Source organism: Armigeres subalbatus, chromosome 2 (assembly GCF_024139115.2).
Source record: "Armigeres subalbatus isolate Guangzhou_Male chromosome 2, GZ_Asu_2, whole genome shotgun sequence".
In the NCBI taxonomy this organism is placed as follows: Eukaryota; Metazoa; Arthropoda; class Insecta; order Diptera; family Culicidae; genus Armigeres; species Armigeres subalbatus.
Genome location: NC_085140.1, coordinates 269,957,950 through 269,982,930, shown reverse-complemented (window position 1 = coordinate 269,982,930; position 24,981 = coordinate 269,957,950). Strand labels below are relative to the sequence as shown.

The 24,981-nt window shown below is 41.8% G+C and overlaps 1 protein-coding gene across 9 annotated transcripts in view; it reads left to right on the top strand.

The window, feature by feature from the left end:
- Positions 1-22,237, top strand: part of LOC134212215 (cGMP-dependent protein kinase, isozyme 2 forms cD4/T1/T3A/T3B-like) — a 617,973-nt gene extending 595,736 nt beyond the window's left edge. For all 9 annotated transcript variants that reach the window (XM_062689875.1, XM_062689877.1, XM_062689874.1 and 6 more), the window contains 7 exons: positions 7,076-7,312; positions 7,398-7,547; positions 7,727-7,931; positions 7,993-8,281; positions 8,341-8,466; positions 20,977-21,166; positions 21,234-22,237. In XM_062689875.1, coding sequence (XP_062545859.1) covers positions 7,076-7,312; positions 7,398-7,547; positions 7,727-7,931; positions 7,993-8,281; positions 8,341-8,466; positions 20,977-21,166; positions 21,234-21,399 — 1,363 coding nt within the window. In that variant the 3' untranslated portion in view covers positions 21,400-22,237. The remainder of the gene's footprint in view (positions 1-7,075; positions 7,313-7,397; positions 7,548-7,726; positions 7,932-7,992; positions 8,282-8,340; positions 8,467-20,976; positions 21,167-21,233) is intronic.
- The last annotated feature ends 2,744 nt before the right edge of the window (positions 22,238-24,981 follow it).

Below are 24,981 nucleotides of genomic sequence, written 5' to 3'. Positions count from 1 at the left end.
CATTTCTGCTGCCAGCTGATTTATTCATTTATTCATTTATTCATTTATTCATTTATTCATTTATTCATTTATTCATTTATTCATTTATTCATTTATTCATTTATTCATTTATTCATTTATTCATTTATTCATTTATTCATTTATTCATTTATTCATTTATTCATTTATTCATTTATTCATTTATTCATTTATTCATTTATTCATTTATTCATTTATTCATTTATTCATTTATTCATTTATTCATTTATTCATTTATTCATTTATTCATTTATTCATTTATTCATTTATTCATTTATTCATTTATTCATTTATTCATTTATTCATTTATTCATTTATTCATTTATTCATTTATTCATTTATTCATTTATTCATTTATTCATTTATTTCGGAAGAAGCTCGGAAGCCTCCTCTCAAGAGGCTCGGAAGCCTCCTCTCAAGAGGCTCGGAAGCCTCCTCTCAAGAGGCTCGGAAGCCTCCTCTCAAGAGGCTTGGGAGCCTCCTCTTAAGAGGCTTTGAAGCCTCCTCTCAAGAGGCTCGGAAGCCTCCTCTCAAGAGGCTCGGAAGCCTCCTCTCAAGAGGCTCGGAAGCCTCCTCTCAAGAGGCTCAGGCCTCCTCTCAAGAGGCTCAGGCCTCCTCTCAAGAGGCCTCAGAGCCTCCTCTCAAGAGGCTCGAAGCCTCCTCTCAAGAGGCTCAAGCCTCCTCTCAAGAGGCTCAGAAGCCTCCTCTCAAGAGGCCTCAGAAGCCTCCTCAAGAGGCTCAGAAGCCTCCTCTCAAGAGGCTCCTAGCCTCCTTTCAAGAGGCTCCGAAGCCTCCTTTCAAGAGCCTTTCTAGAGGCTCCAGCCTCTTTCAAGAGGCTCAAAGCCTCCTTTCAAGAGGCCCCGAAGCCTTTTCCAAGAGGCTTGGAAGGATGCTTTCAAGAGGCTCAGGCCTCCTTCCAAGAGGCCTCAGGCCTTCTTTTCTAGAGGCTCTAAAGGCTCCTTTCTAGAGACTTAAAACCTCCTTTCAAGTTGCTCGAAGCCTTCCTTCAAGTGATTAGGTTGCCTTCTTTCAAGAGGCTCGTAAGCCTACTTTCAAGAGGCTCAGGCCTCCTCTCAAGAGGCTTGGGAGCCTTCTCTTAAGAGGCTTTGAAGCCTCCTCTCAAGAGGCTCAGGCCTCCTCTCAAGAGGCTCAGGCCTCCTCTCAAGAGGCTCAGAAGCCTCCTCTCAAGAGGCCTCAGAAGCCTCCTCTCAAGAGGCTCAGAAGCCTCCTCCTCAAGAGGCTCAGGCCTCCTCTCAAGAGACTCAAGCCTCCTCTCAAGAGGCCTCAGGCCTCCTCTCAAGAGGCTCAGGCCTCCTCTCAAGAGGCTCAGGCCTCTTCTCAAGAGGCTCAGGCCTCCACAAGAGGCCTCAAGCCTCCTCTCAAGAGGCTCGGAAGCCTCCTTTCAAGAGGCTCGGAAGCCTCCTTTCAAGAGCCTTTCTAGAGGCTCGAAAGCCTCTTTTCAAGAGGCTCAAAAGCCTCCTTTCAAGAGGCCCCGAAGCCTTTTTCCAAGAGGCTTGGAAGGATCCTTTCAAGAGGCTCGGAAGCCTCCTTCCAAGAGGCTCGGAGGCCTTCTTTTCTAGAGGCTCTAAAGGCTCCTTTTCTAGAGACTTAAAAACCTCCTTTCAAGATGCTCGGAAGCCTTCTTTCAAGTGATTAGGTTGCCTTCTTTCAAGAGGCTCGTAAGCCTACTTTCAAGAGGCTCGGAAGTCTACTTTCAAGTGGTTCGGAAGCCTTCTTTCAAGAGGCTTGGCTTCCTCCTTTCAAGAGGCTCGGAAGCCTCGCTTCAAGAAGCTCAGAATTCTTCTTTCAATAGGCTTGGAAGCATACTATCAAGAGGCTCAGAAGCGTTCTTTCAAGATGCAACGGAAGCTTTCTACAACAGGCTCAGAAGCCTCTAATAAAGAGGCGCGTAAGCCTACTCTAAAGGGACTCAAAAGCTTAAGAGCTTCCCTTCAAAAGGGCTCGGAATTATGTTTTCAAAAGGATTGGAAGCCTGCTTTCGCGAGGGGGTATCTCAAATCATGCAAAAGTTCGAAGGGGTACCTCTCAAGAAAAGGTTGAGAACCGCTGGCCTACAAAAATAAGTTTGTTTTTAGGCGCCTGGATAATTATGCGTTTGTTAGAGCCTTCATAAATAAAAGTGTTTATCGGAGTATGGCGATTTGAAAGTATTCTAAATTTTTATGAGCAGCACTGGCGGAGCAAAATTGAGCCACGTGACCCACCAAATTGTATATTTTTTCCTAAAATTCAATCATAAACGTTATTGCTGGTTCCGAAAGTTTTAAACTGTCTTCCCGTAAATTTTCATAAATTCTGATTTCTTTGAAAACTCTATTAAAAATTCCGGATAAAAAATGGGAGTATAAATCTTCGAGAACTTCTTTAGGAATTCTTTTGAAAATTCTTTTGGATAGTCCTCCAGAAATTCATTCGGAAACTGTTCTGGGAATTTCTAAATGAAATCCTTAAAGCAATAACACTAGAAATATTTTTCGAAAATCCTTTCCGGTTCTGCTTCGGAAATTACTTCAAGAATTCATTTGAAAATTCCTTCTGTAAATCCTCAAAGAATACTCTCGGGAACCTTATCCGAAATTCCCACCAGGAATTATTTAAAGAACTCTGCCGGGCATTCTTTTGGATATTCCTCCAGGGATTCCCCCAGAAAATGCTCTATAAATGTCGTTTCTAAATTTCTTATGAATTTCCTCCAAGAAGTTTTATTAGATCCTTAGGGGATTCAGCAACTCCTGTACCGTCAACTGGGGGGAAGATGATCATTTTTAAGACAAAACATGCAATAACAATGTGTGTTTACATTTTAAATCGAAACAAATATTTTCAAAACATGTACTGGTATACGTTGCAATAATCAACAACTTTAGTTTTCTGAAATGCGTTCGCATTTATTAAAATAAATTAAATTATCACACATTTTTTGAATAATCTGGTTTGGGGTGAAGTTGATCAAGACAGCTCTACTAAAACAATTATGACCTAGTAGTCAAAATACACTAGGTTATTTGTATGAATGTTGAATTTACTACGTAAAGAAGTCTAAGAAGTCAATATTTGAAACGAAAATAGCGCCATTTATGACTATCTCTCTCTTTCTTCCAAAATATACATTTTCATGATTATAATCGAAAAACTCGGATTTCTACCTAGCGGTAACATTACTTGAATGGAGAATATTGTTGACTACCGTTTCATAAAAAAATTTGGCACTTTTGACTGACACATCAAATGATCATCTTCACCTCAGTGATCATCTTCCCCCCAGTTGACGGTACTGATTCTTCCGGAAATATTGTTGGGAGAATTTGTCGGAAAATTATTGCAAGAATTCTTCCGGAAATTTATCAAAGAATGAAATAATTTCCAATGGAAATCTTAAACAAACTTTTGGCGGAATTTGAAAGAATTTTAAAGCTTTGTAGGAATTTTCGAACGTATTTCTTATGGAATGTCCAAATGAAATTTTCGAAGGTATGCTAAAAGAATGTTTGAATTAAATTCTGAAGATATTCTCGAAAAAAAATCTAGAGGAATTTCCGAAGGTCTAAATGAGAATTTCTGGTATAATAAAGGAATTTTTGGGGAAGTCCGAAGGAATTGCTAAATGATCTTCAAAAGGAATTCCTGGAAGAAGTTCTGAATATTTTTTTGAAATTTAGGGAGTGGCAATCATATTGGAAGCCCTTCTCCCAAAGGCATAAAAAGGCATATTCAACATTGAAAGCGAGAGCAGTATCTCTGGCTTCGAACGCAGACATATACCAATTTCTGATTTAAAATTTTATGATATACTTCAAAAATCTCTTCCTACGGTTTCCGAAGTAATTCCTTGAAGAATTATTGGAAAAATTACCGAATCCCATAGAAATATTCGATTGAAGTGATCAAAAAATTTACGAAGGAATTCCTAACGAAATTTCTGAAGAGATTCTTAAAAATAAAAAAAATGCTCCATATTTTGCCGCTTAATATTTTTTTTTTATAAATAATTCAAAACGGGATTTATTCAATCGTTTGTTCCTTCGATATCTCCGTCAGGAATAATCCCAAAACTCCCTCCTAAAGGAGGGAGAGTATTCCTGACGGAGATTTTAAAGAATTAAGAATTCCTGTTAGAACTTTCGAAAGAATACTTGGAAAATAGACTTTTTTTTTGTCGTGTTATTGTCTCAATCGATTCATTGACTTATTTAAAGTCAACTTTTTTAAAGAACTTTGACTTTGACAACTTTGACGGTAAAGGTCAATCTTCCAACATTCGCACTAAGTGACCAGCCCACTGAAGTCTGATTATCTTCTTTGTATACTTGATACAGCTCATGATTCATGCGTCTGCCCCACAAACCATTTTCTAGTTTCCGTGCGGGTATTGTAGGGGAATTGTGGGTAAAACCGACACCACTTCAAATATCTGATTTCAAGTGATTATCGAACAGAATTTCGACACACTTTGAATAAACGTTTGATTTATTGTATTTCTAGTCATTTTGTAACTGGTGGAGACGAGTAAGAGTCATAATTAACAGACAATTAGCATTGATCACCATTGAGGAGATGAATTATGTAAAATTTTGGCATCGGTGTATAAGCTTTTACGGCAATAATTTGTTGATTTTCAGTATTTAATCCACCTCTGCTCCATAATTGAACATCATTTTGTGTATGTTGTGGAAAAATAGTTAACTTTTCTAATTGTGAACATCCACATGTATCTCATCATTATTATGTTATCAGTTGGGGTAAATTCGACACCTGCCATCGAATCATGAAATATCTCTGTATTATTAGACTCATCATTCGCATAATATATTTCAAGTATTGAAAAACGAGGCGCCGGGCAATATAACTTAATCATAGACTGATTACATACCATATCATAATTGGGCGTGACAATAGGTCTAGGGGGTAATATTGAGTCATCAAGGAAAAACTTGCAGGTCGGATAACAATCGCGCTCAAAGAAGAATCGTATTTTTAGGCTTATTTCACTCTTAGATATATTCAATCCGTTCTCTAGTGTTGAACTTCGTGATCCATTTTCACCCCTGTAAACATGTAGCTTGTCACCTACGGAACTAGTCATTTTCATTTCTTGTCATAACTGCACCATACGCATTTATTTTAAATCTCCGTTATAAACAGCTTTCTATAATAAGTGAAATTTAAATGTAGATTAATATTTACAGTAATTAGTAAATTTGTTACTAACAATCTTATATTCTATATATTTTTCACCCGACCCATTGAAGAAACTAAATAAAATATTATATGTGATGATGACTTTAAATATATACAATTTTGTTCAACCATCGTTTATGAGTGACCCCTAAACATGAATTTCATACACAAATATCAAAATGAATGTTGTTAAACATTTCCAATTATGTTGTAACAACATTTAGAATTGTTCTGATGTACAATTCCATAACGACTTGATGTGTCGGTTTTACCCTCATGTGGTGTCGATCTTACCCGCACCCCAGTTGGTTGGGCTGGAATATGGACTGTTCGTGTTTTCATCATAAATCAAATTCTATCAAGAAATATTGACCTGAGACCTCATGGACTGATGCATGAAGAGCCAAAGTATGCTTCTATGAAATTTCTAAACCAAAAAATTGCTTCATAGATTGGGGAACTGTAAAGTTGCTTAAGGTGTCGGTTTTACCCACTTTTCCCCTACACAGCACATTTCGCTCGAGAACGCCTTATTTAACGTCCATGTCTCATGTCCATAAAGGGCCACTGGTAGAATCATAGTTTTATATAGAGCAAATTGCATTTCCGTCTTTCGTAAAGGCAATTGCAAAAAAATTCATCTACCGAGGATGAAGAAATTCCTGGAGGAATTTCAGTTTGAATTACTGAATAAAACTCTTTTTAAAGGAATACCTGGAGGAATTTTCCCTTAGAATATCCGAAGAATTACGATAATGACCGCCCAAGTGAAAAAATACTATTTCTAGTCCGATTCGTGGAGTCAAAGCTAAATTCTTCACACAAGCAGGGTTAGTAGATATATGAATTTTCCTGGAAAACTACAGTAGAAGTTTTCAGTTTTTCTCCAACACCACCAACTTTGTGAAATCGTTACTCAAAACCGAAGCATCGTAGAAACAAAGTTTTCTGGTGAGAACGCAATTGAATCTGAAAAAAATATAAATTAGAAAAAGTTTTCTAGGAAATATTTCACCGTGAGTCAAATTCATATTGAAAAGCGAAAGAACTATGCCTGCATCTGTTAATGAAAAAAAACTTATTTTATGGAAGAATTGTCTGAGTTTCCATCCCTGACATTTTCAGGATATACTTTTTTTTGTTCCTGTTTTGTTCCAATTTTATGAAAAATGTCCGAATGTGCATTAGAATCTGTAAACAAGTACGAAGCATCACAGAAACAAAGTTTTTTATGCAATTGAAACGAATTTGCTTTGCATACTTATGCCTATTACCAATTTCCACTATTTTATAGATATGTAACAGATTTAGGTAAAATGTATGGGTTTATAACAGTTTTAAAACCCATGTTTTTTTATGAGAAGTACAGAAACTCCCCACTCCATGGGGTGGAAGGTATTCTCCTTATCATACGACAGACATTAAGACTGTTTAAGTGCAACTGTAACAAAAACCAATTAATCGTGAGATGAGATCAACTTATTCTGATCATTTGCTTAGTAGAAGAAATGGTGGCTTTATCGAGGTTTGCTCTATTACTGTCAGGAGGTTTACCAAACTCCAAGTTCAAAAATTTTCCCAGGAGATTCTTCATATATCCAATTAATTTAAATCGAGTTCTTGTATGTACGATCGCTAATTTTTCCATAACAATAATTAAAGAAAACCTGTCAAAGTTGCCATTTCCCTACGTCTTCAATAATCTTCAAAGCACTTTATTATCTATTTCTGTTCTTCATTAGAAGCTTACAGTTCTTAGCTGGTTCATCTCTGGACTTTATTATCTAAACATTATTAACCATGCTTCCGTCGTATGCCATCCAATTAAACCAAAACCCTTCATCTATCTCCCCCGCAGCGTACCGATATTCAAAAACCTTCCGGAGGACACCCTGTGCAAGATTTCCGACGTGCTCGAAGAGTGCTACTACCAGAAGGGCGACTACATCATCCGCCAGGGGGCACGCGGCGACACCTTCTTCATCATCTCCAAGGGTCAGGTGCGCGTCACAATCCGCCAGCCGGACACCCAGGAGGAAAAGTTCATCCGCACGCTCGGCAAGGGCGACTTCTTCGGCGAGAAGGCACTTCAAGGGTAATTGTCTTGTCGTCCGGCCATCTGACTGATGCGTTAATTGGTCCATGCATTTATTGGTACGTTCTTTTGTCTTTTTCTTTAGGGATGATTTGCGAACGGCCAACATCATTTGCGATTCGCCCGAAGGTGTCACCTGTTTGGTTATCGATCGCGACACCTTCAACCAGTTGATCTCCAATCTGGATGAAATCAGAAACCGTTACAACGACGATGCCGTCAACGAGAAGAAGAAGTAAGTATGGGATGTTGATGAGTAGCCTGAGGCTCGAGTTCCATCAGTGTGGTAATTTTACGTCTAATTGAAAGCATTCTCACTTGAGGAGTCGTGAGTATATCATTCATTCGTTAAAACTAATGTCTATTGACCGTGAGTGACAACCGATTAAAATATTCTTTAAAACTTCCAAATAGGATCTACGAAGAGTTCCGTGAGGTGCGGTTAACGGATCTACGAGTGATTGCCACGCTTGGCGTGGGAGGTTTTGGCCGTGTCGAGCTGGTCCAATTGGCGCAAGACAAGGCACGATCATTTGCCCTGAAGCAGATGAAGAAGTCTCAAATTGTGGAGACCCGCCAACAGCAGCACATCATGTCCGAAAAAGAAATCATGAGCGAGGTAGGTTTTGGCTCGATCAACAAACCCCATTGAATAGTGCATCTATAATCCCGTTCGTTAGGCAAATTCTGACTTCATCGTGAAGCTGTTCAAGACCTTCAAAGACCGCAAGTATCTTTACATGCTGATGGAAAGCTGCCTCGGTGGTGAACTGTGGACAATCCTGCGCGATCGTGGACACTTTGACGATGGTACCACGCGCTTCTACACGGCCTGCGTTGTGGAAGCGTTCGATTATCTGCACTCGCGCAACATCATCTATCGGGATTTGAAACCGGAGAATCTTCTGTTGGACGTGTCCGGCTATGTCAAGTTGGTGGATTTTGGCTTTGCCAAGAAACTTCAGTCAGGTAAAGCGACATTCATCAATGGTGCAAGTACATTTTCATAATCCGAATTGTATTTACAGGACGTAAAACATGGACATTCTGCGGAACGCCGGAGTACGTAGCACCAGAAGTGATCCTCAACAGAGGCCATGACATCAGTGCGGATTATTGGTCGCTAGGCGTCTTAATGTTTGAACTTTTAACCGGTAAGCTTGTGTCTTTCGATTTTTCTTTATGTGTATTCTGCATCTAATTTTTTTTTTGTATCTGAAATTCTTATTTCATTGTGGGAGGTCGGTGGTTTTGGTTTCGTCGTTGGTAAATCAATGTCCGAAAAGTTATTCGTTTTGAGTAGCCAGTTCGAAAGATTTGCTTGAACAGATTGATGTATCCTTCAAGAAGCTAATTATCTTTCGCTCCAGAGTGTTGTTCGACAAGGCAGTTTTCGTTTTATCTATGTGATTGACAGTTCGGTCAGCTTGAAAGGAAGGGCAATGGTTTAAAATATGGTTCACCGAAAGGTGACACTTTTATGATTTGCAGGTAGGGTGGAACTGGCCACCACCGAAATTGTGTGCCTCGTGATGGTGCAATTCAGTCGCCCATTCTATTCCGTACAATGTTTGCCAGTGTATCCATGTATTCGTTTTCCTGAGTGTCGCAGTGGCCGGGGATCCACAAGAGGGCAGCATTACTGTCTTAAACTGCTTCGATTGCCTGTATGTAGGAATGTTTGCTGGTATAATAGAGGTAATAAACTATAGAGGACGATTGTCGCTGCGGTTCCTTTTATTCTCGTCCCCAAACATATTGGGTACTGTGCAACAAAGTTTTAATCAAAGACCAATATTGGAACGTTTTTATAATGCAATACCAAAATCAAACATTCATATAAAATAAGAAAGTTTTTTTTTATGCTCTTCATCTTCCATGGCTCTGCATTGCAACTAGTTCTTGGTTTACTATTGCAATTTTTTTCACCATTTAGACTTTTATGAAATTAATTTCGTCGTACTCAGATTTCGCTGTTGGCTACCTTGCGCATTTCGCTTGAAGATCTTGACAGTTTCCGCCAGCCCCCTCATGTTTACAGATTTTTCATCGTTCTCAGCTCTCCAGCTCCAGTTTACACAACAAAACCAGCTGGTGCTTCGATGCTTACATTCAGTCCCCTTGTTTTTTAATCGACCACGTGCTTATGAAACAAGGTATTCTATAAAAAGGTTGTTGAAAATGCCTTTAAAGACAAAATTGACAACTCTTGAATTTCGTCGAGCGAGTCTAATCATTCGTGAAAAATACAATATTTACGTGGTTTTTTTAGCATTTCCACAGTAATTAATTTAAAGTTTTATTTATGCCTGCCATTGCATGGTTATAAATAACTCGTATCAGTAATATTTTTTTTTTTTTCATTTTCATACAATACAATTTTCACATCTAATATTCTAATCCAACTCCACCTTTCAAGTACAATCTCTAGCTTATAACCAAAAGTTGATTCTAAAATAATATTAAATATTTGCAACCAAGCCAATTCTAATTTTCAAATATAATAATCATTAAATTAATGATTTCGTATGTGTTACTTCTACGTGAAGTTAAACGATTTACAATGATATGGAAATGCTAATATCATCTTCCAAACTTGGACGTACATGTTCATGATAGCATTAGAGCCGAAAGTATAGAATTGATAGTTCCGTTAGGATACGGCAGGCATGAAGAATGTTTTTATAGAAGTCGATTTGAAAGCGAGCGGAGGGCAATATTTGTGATGGCACATATCACACGACCTTCCTTCTGCCAAGCTCCCGTATGAAGGGGGAGGGAAGAATATCAGTGTGGAAGCTGATATATCTCCACTGGCAAAAGGAAGGTGGTTTGACTTGCTCATATGCCATCGCGTGCGGAAGGATTTGCTATCGACGAGTACTGTCTCCAAATTTCTAATATGACATCAGCATTTAGTCGAATAGGATTTTTATTGCACAGTTCTGTTTTCTCATTGCGTCCGTCTCGTCGCAACCAACTTGGCTGCCTCGGAGAGAACAAAGCAGAGAAAGGCACTGCTGCTGTACCGTCGACCAATAACAGCTGGATTGATGGATGCCCCCACCAAGGGTAGTACACTAAATTAATGATTTCGTGTGTGTTACTTCTACGTGAAGTTAAACGATTTACAATGATATGGAAATGCTAATATCATCTTCCAAACTTGGACGTACATGTTCATGATAGCATTAGAGGCAAATATTGCCCTCCGCTCGCTTTCAAATCGACTTCTATTCAGCTTTCCACGTTCGCCATAATGGCGGCTGCTATAAATAAATCTGACAGTAACTGCTTCCGACGCTAAACTTTTTCCGACGCTGAACTTTTTTCGACGGTGGTCGTATCTTAGCAACTGTGTTCACACTGTTTATTTATTGTTACTCGAACAGAAGCAAATCATGAAAAAACTTGAAGAAATTCAATTCACGCCCTTAATAAGCATTCGATAATTAGAAACTATTTCTTGTTTTGACTACTATATTTAATACTTCTATATTGTAGGTGGAAGTGTGATCATTGGAGCATCTATATCCGCATGTTTTAACATTGCATTCAAACGCCGTTTTTACTTCAATCACGGGTATCATACTGTTTGCACCAGAACCAGTTCTTCTTTTCAAGTTTACAGCCAAACTAGTTTAAGTTCAGCTTAAGCACTCGAATCTAAGTACCTCCGAGGTGATCCGTTTGATGGCACGCACCTGAGTATTCTGGCTTTTTCGAAATTTCAAAAAGTATTCATTTTCCTGCCAATTTATTAACAATGCAACTTCACTGCATTGAGCTGATGAGTGGAGCAAGAACGGAGTGCAGTTGTCAGTGTTCAAGAATTTTCAACTTCCCGGTAGTATTCGGAACCGAGCGGCAAAACTAGTGTTTTTACCAGATTTGTAAAACGACTTTTGCCGTTTTTTCAGGACTTGTGTATAATTTGAATTTTCATTTGTCTGGTTGGATGAATTGGGCTTAATCAAGGAATAGGGGGACGTTAGAATTTTTAATTTCAACATTTCTAACTCGCGGGACATTTGGCAATTCTTTCATCATCGCGTCACTGTATTCAAAGAATTTTACCACATATCTACAGCTCAAAACTGAGATTCTGATACTTTGGCTTTGATCAAAGGTACGATTAAAAAAATAATAGGATTCTTAAGGTTTTGCTTATGTTAGCTTTAATTTGTGTTTTATAATGCGTTGGAGCGTTAATTTTCATTGTCCCGCTTCTTTGAGGTGGAGTGCAGGGATGATTTTCCTCGTTACTCTTTCATTGGGTTGCACATCAAGCACTCGGAATATTGATTTCCACTATTTCTAACAGCTTCATTTGCGTCGGTACAAAACAGCTAACAAAACATTAATAATGTAGGTGGTTTATTTCTAAAAATATTATTTAGGATGTGTGAAATATTTAGGTAGGTAGTTACTTACAAAATGTCCTTCCGATTGCAGTATTTTTCTGGTACGAATAAATAAACAACATGAAAATGGTTGCTTAGGAACGAACAGCGTCGGAAAAAGTTAAGCGTCGGAAGCAGTTACTGTCAGATTTATTTATAGCAGCCGCCATTATGGTGAGCGTGGAAAGCTGGATAAAAACATTCTTCATGTCTGCCGTATCCTAACGGAACTATCAATTCTATACTTTCGCCTTTAATGCTATCATGAACATGTACGTCCAAGTTTGGAAGATGATATTAGCATTTCCATATCATAATAATCATGTTACCTCACCTATTATCAAAATCAAATATTGCATTAAAAACCAATACGTACCAAAAACAAGCCAAATTCAATATTTCAATTCCAAGTCCACATACAAATACGTAAATGCATATTTACTAAGCAAATGAATCCAGCCTTTTTCTAACATTTTGAAAATGCCAACTATTTCAGGTTCATGATCCTCCAGCTGTATTCCTTTTATTTTCTTTTTGCAAATATTTCCAGCATTGCAATCCAAAACCAATAGAATTCGATTCGGCAGACCATGCCCAATACAATTTGATGGCTTTCCAATGGGAAAATCAAAACAATATCGGTAGCTCTTCAAACATACTATGTATTGGCCCTTCAAGCTCAAGCCAACAAGTATGGTACTCTCACACAACACCTTCGAAATTCAAATTTGAATAGCTGTGTTCTGCTGATCTGCATTAACGTTTCTTTGACGCGAACAATTCGCCCCTCTTCTACCCAACCTTCACCATCCTCTTCCAGAGCACCTTCGACAACACAAGCAGAAAACCGATGGGAAAACAAATCATTTATTCCGAAAACAAATCATGTTTAGTCGAAACCGATAAGAAAAATAAATCATTCAATCTGGCACCTTAGACATTACAAGTGGAAACCGATGAGAAAACGAATAATTTGTTTCGGCGCTACTCCAGAATTCTTTCGGCATTTTAACTCGTAGGTCAAATCTATGAAAAACAAATAACTTTTTTTCGGCGTTCTTCCAGAGCGTCTACGAAGTCACAAGCCAAAACATTCAATCCAGCGCTCTACCACAGCAGCTTCGACATCACATGTCGAAACCGATGAGAAAACAAATCATTTATGCTGGCCTTCAACTTTTTTAAGTCGAAACCGTTGAGAAACAACACATTTGTCAAACCAGCGTCTTCGACATCAGAAGTCGAAACTGATGTGCATATCATTGATTCCGACGCTCTTCCAGAGCGTCTTCGACACTACAAGTCCAATCCGATGAGCAAATCATTCATTCCAACGCTTCCCACAGCGTCTTCGACATCACAAATCGAATCCGATATACAAATCATTCAATCCGACGACTTCCAGAGCGTCTTCGACGTCACAAGTCGAAACCGATGAGCAAATCATTTAATCCGACGCTCTTCCAGAGCGTCTTCGACATCACAAGTCGGAACCGATCTGCAAATCATTTAATCCGACGCTCTTCCAGAGTGTCTTCGACACCACAAGTCGAAACCGATGAGCAAATTTATTAATCCGACGCTCTTCCAGAGCGTCTTCGACATCACAAGTCGAAACCGATGTGCAAATCATTTAATCCGACGCTCTTCCAGAGCGTCATCGACACCACAAGTCGAAACCGATGAGCAAATTTATCAAACCGACGCTCTTCCAGAGTGTCTTCGACATCACAAGTCGAAACCGATGTGCAAATAATTTAATCCGACGCTCTTCCAGAGCGTCTTCGACACCACAAGTCGAAACCGATGAGCAAATTTATCAATCCGACGCTCTTCCAGAGCGTCTTCGACATCACAAGTCGAAACCGATGTGTAAATCATTTAATCCGACGCTCTTCTAGAGCGTCTTTGACACCACAAGTCGAAACCGATGAGCAAATTTATCAATCCGGCGCTCTTCCAGAGCGTCTTCGACATCATCAGTCGAAAACCGATGAAAAAATGTCCCAATCACGCCCACAGGATACTTACAAAACAATTATGTCCAACCAGGGACAACCTGGCAGGATCGCCAAATGTGCGGCCCAGTTCTGCCGAACGAGCTATCCGTCACGGGGTGTGCTGTCTTATCACGCGTGCTACTCCGTTCGTTGTCCCGCGAGGGAAGAAGGCAAAGTCATGGCCTGCTGTTTACTAGCCGGTGTTGGCAACCAAACCGTTATACGACATTTGCTTATCTGTCATCAATGCATTCTAAAAGTCTATTACCCAATTCCAAATATATCTCACCCTCACAGGTACATAACTGTAAAAACGTTCTGATTTTTCCATCGTTGACATTTAGTGCCCTATCCTCGCCAGCAAAAGATGTTTCGCCAGTTACGACAGCGACAATCTTCCTCTATAGTTTATTACCTCTATTGCTGGTAGGGAAGGTCAAGGCCGTCAGCATACTGGCCGAGTTAGAGGCGATTAGTCCTTCATTCTGGGTCGGGCCATGGTCTGGAAGATGGCCACAGCATCTGCTGAGAATACCAAGCAGCCGACGCAATCTCCGCCTTTTGACACGTCCGTGACAATGATTCCGGAGTCCGGGAATGAATCGCCTGCTTTGAGCGTGCTTACATCGGCACTCTAAGAGCTAACTTTTGGTATGGCGAAAGGCATCTGATGTTTAATATCTGAAAAATAAGCAACTCAATCAAAAAATATTTAGTAGGAGTAGTAGCGGACGCCTTCCTATATGACTGGTACCAAATAGTTTTTCGTGAAAAGTTCCTACTGTTGAGAAAATCCGCGCTAAATGTCTTTCGCCATACAAACTTCAGGTGGTTAACTAATGCTGGCTATTTTTACATATACGACAGCGCATGGATACAGCAGCGGCGGGTAGGAAACCATTCACTGTATCTGATTCATTCTTCAAAATTCAGTCGTCGATCCTTCTTGGTGTTGATCCCAAGCAATGCGACGGAGGCCGATAATCATGGAAAGGTTCTGGAACAGGTCGCTGAGTGCGTTGTCGCTAGGCAGCGAAGACTTCATCCGTGTTCACTGCCCATAGTTCTATCAAGATAGCTAATGAATTATTGGCAGTGTCTGATTTCCTACTCGCCGCTGCCACATCCAGGCGCTATAGTATATGCGCAAAATAGCATGCATGAGTTAACCGCCAGGAATTTGTATGGCGAAAGGCATCTAAAGCGGGATTTCTCAAAAGTAGGAACTTTTCACGAAAAAATATTTGGTACCAGTAGTGTAGGAAGGTGTCCGCTACTACGCCTACCAAATATTTTTTCGATCAAGCTGTTTAATTTTGAGAAATCGAACCTTAGATGCCCTTCGCCATTGGCACGGCAAATGCTGGGTAAAGCGTACCATTGGTACTTCGCGTACCTGAAGGAATAAAATAGACCCCATTTCGCGGTCCTTAGCCTCTTACCCAGCAACTCCTATCTCTACCTCCCCGCGGTGCTGGCCGGGATACGAGCAACCTTAGGGAAGATCGGGTAACCAACCCCGGTGGGAACTATGGTCGTATGCTGACAGGGAAGGGGGGGTTTGCTCCTCTCCGGAGGTGCAAATCTTATTGAGCGTCTGTTCTCCATGTCAGGATCGGCTCACAACAGCGTCTGTTCTCCATGTTAGGGGCGGCTGATCATCGTCCGAGTGCCAGCGAGGGACTCTATGAAACTGTGCACCATGGTCCACCGGAAATAAGGAGGAATGGTCCTCCGGAAATTTAGGGGGTTTGGTGTCAGGCCCTGCAAGCCAGCCTTTAAAAAATCATCATAAGCAACGAACAATCAACAAGAGAGTACGGACCGGAACCATCGGCGAAGACCACTGCGACGAAAAGGGACTAGCGATTGGAAACTCGGTTCGTGGAACTGCAAATCTCTCAACTTCATCGGGAGCACACGCATACTCGCCGATGTGCTCAAGGACCGTGGATTCGGCATCGTAGCGCTGCAGGAGGTTTGTTGGAAGGGATCAATGGTGCGAACGTTTAGAGGTAATCATACCATCTACCAGAGCTGCGGCAGCACACACGAGCTGGGAACAGCTTTCATAGTGATGGGCGACATGCAAAGGCGCGTGATCGGGTGGTGGCCGATCAACGAGAGAATGTGCAGGTTGAGGATCAAAGGCCGGTTCTTCAACTTCAGCATAATCAACGTCCATAGCCCACACTCCGGAAGCACTGATGATGATAAGGACGCATTCTACGCGCAGCTGGAACGTGAGTACGACAGCTGCCCAAGCCACGACGTCAAAATCATCATAGGAGATTTGAACGCTCAGGTTGGCCAAGAGGAGGAGTTTAGACCGACTATTGGAAAGTTCAGCGCTCACCGGCTGACGAACGAAAACGGCCTACGACTAATTGATTTCGCCGCCTCCAAGAATATGGCCATTCGCAGCACCTACTTCCAACACAGCCTCCCGTATCGGTACACCTGGAGATCGCCACTGCAGACAGAATCACAAATCGACCACGTTCTGATTGATGGACGGCACTTCTCCGACATTATCGACGTCAGGACATATCGTGGCGCTAACATCGACTCTGACCACTATCTGGTGATGGTTAAACTGCGCCCAAAACTATCCGTCATCAACAATGTTCGGTACCGACGACCGCCGCGGTACGACCTAGAGCGACTGAAGCAACCTGATGTCGCCACTGCATACGCGCAGGATCTCGAGGCAGCGTTGCCGAAAAAGGGTGAGCTTGATGGGGCCCTCTTGAGAACTGCTGGAATACAGTCAAAGCAGCCATTACCGACGCAGCGGAGAACAACGTCGGGTATATGGGACGGAGTCGACGGAACGATTGATTCGACGAAGAGTGCAGACAGATTCTGGAGGAGAAGGACGCAGCGCGGGCGGTCGCACTGCAGCAAGGTACCCGGCAGAACGTGGAACGTTATAGACGGAAGCGGAGACAGCAGACCCGCCTTTTTCAGGAGAAGAAACGCCGCCTGGAAGAAGCGGAGTGCGAGCAGATGGAACAGCTGTGCCGTTCTCAAGATACACGCAAGTTCTATCAGAAGCTCAACGCATCCCGCAAAGGCTTCGTGCCGCGAGCCGAAATGTGCCGGGATAAGGATGGGAGCATCTTGACGGACGAACGTGTGGTGATCGAAAGGTGGAAGCAGCACTACGAGGAACATCTGAATGGCGCTGAGAGTACAGGCAATGAAAGTCAAGGCAGCGGAGGAGATGACTACGTCAGTTCAGCGGACGATGGAAGCCAACCAGCCCCCACCTTGAGGGAAGTTAAGGATGCCATTCAACAGCTAAAGACCAATAAAGCAGCTGGTAAGGATGGTATCGGAGCTGAGCTCATCAAGATGGGCCCGGAAAAGCTGGCCACTTGCCTGCACAGACTGATAGTCAGAATCTGGGAAAACGAACAGCTACCGGAGGAGTGGAAGGAAGGGGTTATATGCCCCATCTACAAGAAAGGCGACAAACTGGAGTGTGAGAACTTTCGAGCGATCACCATCCTTAATGCCGCCTACAAAGTGATATCCCAGATCATCTTCCGTCGTCTGTCACCATTAGTGAACGAGTTCGTGGGAAGTTATCAAGCCGGCTTCGTTGACGGCCGCTCGACAACGGACCAGATCTTTACTGTACGGCAAATCCTTCAAAAATGCCGTGAATACCAGGTCCCAACGCACCATCTGTTCGTTGATTTCAAGGCGGCATACGACAGTATAGACCGCGTAGAGCTATGGAAAATTATGGACGAGAACAGCTTCCCTGGAAAGCTTACCAGACTGATCAAAGCAACGGTGGATGGTGTGCAAAACTGTGTGAAGATCTCAGGCGAACACTCCAGTTCGTTCGAATCGCGCCGGGGACTAAGACAAGGTGATGGACTTTCGTGCCTGTTGTTCAACATTGCGCTAGAAGGTGTCATGCGGAGAGCCGGGTGTAACAGCCGGGGTACGATTTTCAACAGATCCAGTCAATTTATTTGCTTCGCGGATGACATGGACATTGTCGGCCGAACATTTGCAAAGGTGGCAGAACTGTACACCCGCCTGGGCGTGAAGCAACAAAAGTTGGACTGGTGGTGAATGCGTCAAAGACAAAGTACATGCTTGTGGGCGGAACCGAGCGCGACAGGGTCCGCCTGGGAAGCAGTGTTACGATAGACGGGGATACCTTCGAGGTGGTCGAGGAATTCGTCTACCTCGGATCCTTGCTAACGGCTGACAACAACGTTAGTCGTGAAATACGAAGGCGCATCATCTGTGGAAGTCGGGCCTACTACGGGCTCCAGAAGAAACTGCGGTCGAAAAAGATTCGCCACCGCACCAAATGTGTCATGTACAAGACGTTAATAAGACCGGTAGTCCTCTACGGACATGAAACATGGACAATGCTCGAGGAGGACTTGCAAGCACTCGGAGTATTCGAGAGACGGGTGCTTAGGACCATCTTTGGCGGTGTACAAGAAGACGGTGTGTGGCGGCGAAGAATGAACCATGAGCTCGCCCAGCTCTACGGCGAACCCAGTATCCAGAAGGTAGCTAAAGCCGGAAGGGTACGATGGGCAGGGCATGTTGCAAGAATGCCGGACAGCAACCCTGCAAAGATGGTGTTCGCTTCCGATCCGGCAGGTACGAGACGACGTGGAGCGCAGCGAGCGAGATGGGCAGACCAGGTGCAGAACGACTTGGCGAGCGTGGGGCGTATTCGAGGATGGAGAGATGCGGCCTCGAACCGTGTATTGTGGCGTCAAATTGTTGATTCAGTGTTATCTGTATAGATGTAGACTAAATAAATGAAATGAAATGCCCTTCGCCATACTGATTTCAGAAAGTTAACTCCTAGTGTGCCGCTGTAAGCATGCTCAAAGCAGGCGATTCATTGGCGGTGGCGGTGGCCTTATGCCGGAATGGTGGTACATGCAGCGTCCGCCGGTATTGACGGAAGGAGGCCGGTTAATTAATTTGATTTTTTTTTTTCAACAATTATGTGTTCATGTTGGCAAATATGTCCAATGAATGTAACAATGAATAATAAATAAGATTTTAGTAATAAGTGACAACCCAGTCTTTAATTTTATGAAACGAATATGTTATTAACCCAACAACACGGGGATTGTGTCATAGATTTTTAAGTAACAGTGGTTCCGAAGAAATCTACCAACAAACAACATTTTAAACCGCAACAGTTTTAGACCAAACGGGTCCGCGACGTTAGGCATAATGGACGTTTGGCATAATCCTGCCTTCTTCATAGGCTGTTCTTTGGGTCGTTATGCCAAACGTACTTATGCCTTACGTCTTTATACCTAACGTACTTATGCCTAACGCGGTATACCCAGACCAAACAATAGACAAAAAAACGACAATATTTTCTCCCTGAGGAAGACACAATCCCCGTGTCGAAACGTTGGGTAAATAACATACTAGTTTCACAAAATTAAAGACTGAGTAGCCGTTTATTATCAAAATACCAAAGAAACAGTCGTCACACAAACAGTATAATAAATAATAATAATAAACAAAAAATACTCATAATGGGTCGGTTTAATCCAGGTGCAAGTGTTGTGTGGACGTCCGGATGGTTCCTGCTTGTCAATTCCAACCCGTAGAGGAGTCGGCTGTTGATGGTGGCATTGGCGACTCACAGCCGTGATGGGCGTCGTTTCTAGTTCTAGTTCTTACCCTAGTTACCCGATTAAAGTGTCACTGTAGGTCGTAGGCGATGTCCAGGATTCTAAATAAATTTAAAGGGTTTGACGGTACCGTAGTCTTTGTGATCAGGATGATAGTTACCGCTATTGCGGAACCTTGGAGGACCACGGTTCCCTCCTTCACCGTTTTGAATTGTTGCTTCCCGAGCAGGACTTTGAATGAGCTATTAGAAAAAAAAAACTTCCCTACTAATTGTAGTTGGTTTCCGGTGACCCCACAAAGCTTTAGTTTCTCCAAAACTCCAGGTGCGGTAGTATGGTTTGGAGAGGTCCAATCCTCGAAGATCTGCCGTTTATCGAAGCGATCAGTTCTTTCCAGGAACTCCGTGAATCTTCTTTTTGCCATCCGTTCCATTACCTTCGCGACGACGTTGGTTGATGCGATGGACCTGTAGTCCTTGGCTTCGCAAGAGGAGCCTGCCACTTTTTCGGGTCGGTGATATCCATACCCGGATATCCATTCGTTGTTAATTCCTTAACCCTTTCGGCCTCAATTTTTTTATGCATTATTACCGAGTAAATTTGATATATTCCATTTGTTTTCGTGAATAATAGTAGAGAAATGACAAAACAAGTTGAAAACTATTTTTTTGGGAAGTGCTAGATCATCCAAACTACTGTCCTTGAGTCCAGAACTTGTCATCTACAGTTACAATGCTAGCTTTTATCGTCACTCCAAGCTTGGATATGCATTCAACCATATCCATAACATATTCCTGAAGATCAAGAGACATGGTAAGATGGTTTCGAGATATCCTGGTTCATTCAAACCGTCCTTGAGTCCAGAACATGCTATCTACAGCCGAGGCACTAGCCTTTTCGTCACCCCAAGCTTGGATATGTATTCAACCATATTCAAAGACCTCCCAGGAGGTGTGATGGATATAATTGAATATTGAAGCTTCGATTACTAAAGAAAGATTTTATTGCAGCTGTAGATCTTAGATCTTAGTAGATTGAATGCATATATTGAAGCTTTGATTTCTGAAAAACGGGTTTCTTGCAGCTGCAGATCTCAAGTCCCGAACTCAAGGACAGTTTGTATGACGCAATAAGTCCCGAATATAGTTGAATGCATATTGAAGCTTTGAGTGCTGAAAAAAGATTTTCTTGCAGCATCTTTATCTTCTTCTTCAATGGCTCTACATCCCCGTTGGAATTTGGCCAGCTTTTTTTGCTATTGAAGAAGTTGCATCCTCACTGCCAGGCCAGCATGAGCTAATGGATCTTGTCATAGAGTGTTGATAGAGAAATAAGGACAAATGGTACTAAAGGATAATCGGAAAGGTTTGATCAAATTTCCTCTGCAATTACGACAATTAGCCCTCTAATACCCAAGACCGCCGTTAGACGAGGGGGAGGGGTGTTTTGATTGATTATTGTAATTTTCAAAATTCCGTAATTCGTAAAGTTTTTGATTTTGGTCAATAATTTTAACTTCTCTGTATGCTTCAGGTGGCTCAAAATTAAATTCAAAAATTCTACAAATTTTTAGCAGAATTTCCAAAGGATACTAAAAACCAAATTTCAATCACTTTTAGGCACTCCTCCCTTTACTGGAGCCGACCCAATGCGCACCTACAACATTATCCTGAAGGGTATCGACGCCATCGAGTTCCCCCGTAACATCACCCGCAACGCCAGTGCCCTCATCAAGAAACTGTGCCGAGACAACCCAACGGAACGACTGGGATACCAACGGGGAGGAATCAGCGAAATTCAGAAACACAAGTAATTCTTCTGCATTGCGGTTGGCCTCGAGTCCAATCTCAATCAACTAATGTCTTGCCCGTTTTAGATGGTTCGATGGGTTCTACTGGGAGGGTCTGCGGAATCGTAGCCTACCGCCACCGATCCTGCCGAAGGTCCAAAGCGTGGTTGACACCGCCAACTTTGACGACTACCCAGCCGACCCTGACGGTCCACCACCGGATGATCTCTCCGGATGGGACGAAGATTTCTAGGCTATCTGACGTTCTTTTCCAGCCTTTCATTCTTTTACACATTTCTTCGTGCTAGGACAGAACAAATTCGGCTTGTCCTTCTCTTTCCTCATTCAAGCAAACCATCAACCCAAGACCGGGACAAGCCTTACAATGTGACTATTTTTGTGTAGACTTTAGTGCATTCGTTCGTATGTTAGTATGTGGAATTTGTCGTGTTGATTCGAATATTACCAAGAAACCCAACAAACTGTAGCTAGCTGTAGTGCAACCAACAGAAGACAGAGCGGTGAGAATGCCATTTGAGCCATATTTTCAAATTTCGTGCAAAAGTAAAGAAAATGTACTCCTAAGAAGCACAGCTGATTGACAACGAGAACGATTGGAGGTTGCGTGAGAGTTAGATAATCGAAATGTGTCTTCCTAATCATATTTTAACCGGTAAACCATTTTCCATAAGATCTATTTATCCTCTTAGCAAGAAAAAAGAACATTTATCCGTGCTATAATTTTAATCTGCAAAACTTCCGATTCAAAATATCCGACTAAAATCTAACTTAAGAACAGTTGTTCACCAGAACTGTAGCTATTCGTTTGACTACACAGGTCGTTCTTCTCTTGCCTAATGTAATGCAATGATTTCTTCTTGTTATTTTTCTGTTATGTAATTTGATTTCTGTTTTTTGTAAAAAATGTACATAAAAAAAACTTTTTATTAGAGTCAAACTGGAACGAATCAAAGAAAACAAGTGGATGGCCGAATACAATTTATTAACTTTTATTGCTATATGTTTTTTTCGAATTCTGATTATGAATCAGAGCTATCAAGATGATAACAATTAAAACACACCAACACTTACATCACAAGTTGAAATTGTTTTATCCGAAAATAAATCCAATTTATGTCTTTTGAATATCATGGCCGTTTGTAGAGTTATGCATGTTTTTTCTCCTTCTTATCATTTTTCTTATTCTTCTTATTCTTCTTATTCTCATTCTTCTTCTACTTCTTCTTCTCTTCATTACATCCCCCACTGGGAAATTGCTTAGTGTTCATTAAGTACACTCAAATAAAAAATCCCCTTTGATTCATGTGCCAGCCCACATGGATTTTTGCAATGGGGTTTGCCCAATGAATGGTATGTGTGAAATCAATAAATTTCTCCCAAAGTTTATTTATATAAAGTACATGCTTGGCTCATATAGAATCCATAAAGTTCGCACATACTTTTGATTAGATCATTCAATGGAACATATGCGTACGGGCAATAATTTATATTTCTGGATTTTATGCTTATTCTTGATTTATTTTTTCCGTCCAAAATAAAACATCATGAAATAAACGAGGTTAGAAACACATTTATTGATGTTATTAGATATGAAATCATGGAGGACTTCTACTGTAACTACTTATAAGGCCTATAGGGCCGTTTTCTTCACCTCCGCTTAACTCTTAGGGCGAAGCCAGAGTAAACGCGACGAGCGATGCGACGCGACGCGACTCACGTAAAAGAATAACAATCATTATCAACAGGCTGTCAAATTGCACTGTCGCGTCGCGTCGCATCGCACGTCGCGTTTACTCTGGCGGGCACCTTAAGCGGTGCTTACCCATACGTTTAAACTTGGTTTAAGCACTAAGCGGGGGTGAAGAAATTGGCCCTTAGTCAATAATCGATTGAACTGTAAGTATTCCCATGATGCATGATGCGCATGCCATGATTCGATTTGTCGCGATTCTCCAAAACCACGGCGCGATATCTCAAGGCTACATATGATTAATGACGCAGGTCCCCGAGAATATCATCGGGATCATAAGCTCTGACTCGGGAAGATCAGCGGCATTTCCTGGAAGCAGAAGTAGTGTGTAGCTGTTGCGTTTTTGGCATCGAGATTTCGGGAATCGGGAAATGAATACGATGGCCTGTGAGTTCTGTTGTGGTAGTCCGATTTATCCGCAAAACTTTTCTTGTTTCCGCTTGCTGTACCTGTGTCGATTATTTTATTATATTAGCACTAGCACTTCAGTAAATAAGCAAAACATACATACGAATGAGGACAATAACCCAATTTTGGCTAACTAACGATGATATTATTTTCCACTACCTCAAAACACGGACAATCATGAAAATCTCACTGCTAGAAGCTGGAGGAATCTGTATTTGCGCAATCGAATAATCAAATGCTCGAACGAATAACATTAAATGAAAGAACACGCGTTTAAAGAACGAACGAAGTTTTTTTAACTCTCTTAAAACTCTCGGCGTGGAAACTTGTGGTCGACGCCATTTTTTCACTCTGCAAACAATGCATAAAGATGGCACATACATTCGATACGTCGTGAAATATGATGTTCATGGATTTCGGAAATACAAAATAAGAATGCTATCTTAGTAGGTATATGAATTCAATGGATTTCATGAGTTTGGTAATTTGCCCAACGTATGCGTATCTGCACATACATTTAATGATAAAAATTTCTTGCGTGATATCAGTTTCGCCGGCAAACCATGTTCGGACATTATCTGCCACAGCTTATTTCTTTTCACTGAATCGCACGCTGCTTTGAAATCAATGAACAGATATGGTGAGTCTGCAAGTTGTACTCCCGGAATTTATCAAGGATCATCCCAGGCTAAACATCTGATCCGTCTTTGACCGGCCCTCACGAAAAACTGCCTAGTAATCGCCGATGAAAGACTTCTCAAGCGGCCTTAGTCTACTAAACAGATATTGAGGCTGGCATCCGATACGTGTGTAAACATCCGCAACTGTTGATTCAAATGTATTTTAAATTTGTATCGCGTTTGGCAATCGATTGGAGATGGCGCAAGGATCATTGTTATTGAAAACGCAGCCCGAATGTGGCTGTCAAATGCATTGGCTGCGTTCGACGGTTGTTAATCAGCTGCGTTCGTATGTACTGCCGCAATCAGTTGAGTAGATGGCAGTAGTGGGCCAACGTATATCAATTCAAAAGTTTACACATGACTTTTAATAAAATTTGTTCTAGCCTAAATATCTGTTATCTGTGGTTGCAGCAAACATGCAAAAGATCTTCATTTCATTTATTCAGACTAAGACCGAAGTTGCCTGTGCGGTATATAATAGTCTTCTTCATTCGGCTCGGTCCATGGCTACACGTCGCCAACCACGCAGTCTACGGAGGGTCCGCAAGTCATCTTCCACCTGGTCAATCCAGCTCGCCCACTGCGCACCTCGCATTCTTGTGCCCCTCGAATCGTTGTCGAGAGCCATTTTAACCGGGTTACTGTCCGACATTCTGGCTACGTGCCAGGCCCACCGCTGTCGTCCGATTTTCACGGTGTGAACAATGGATGGTTCTCCCAGCAGCTCATGCAACTCGTGGTTCATTCGCCTCCTCCACGTACCGTCCGCCATCTGCATCCAACCATGAATGGTACCAGGTACGCAGCACTTTCATTTCGAAAACTCCAAGTGCGCGTTGGTCCTCCACGAGCATCGTCCATGTCTCGTGTCCGTAGAGGACTACCGGTCTAATGAGCGCCCAGTCAACCACATATCGTATATGAAATGATAAATTGTATCGCATATATTGTTATTTTCTTTCACATTCGTATA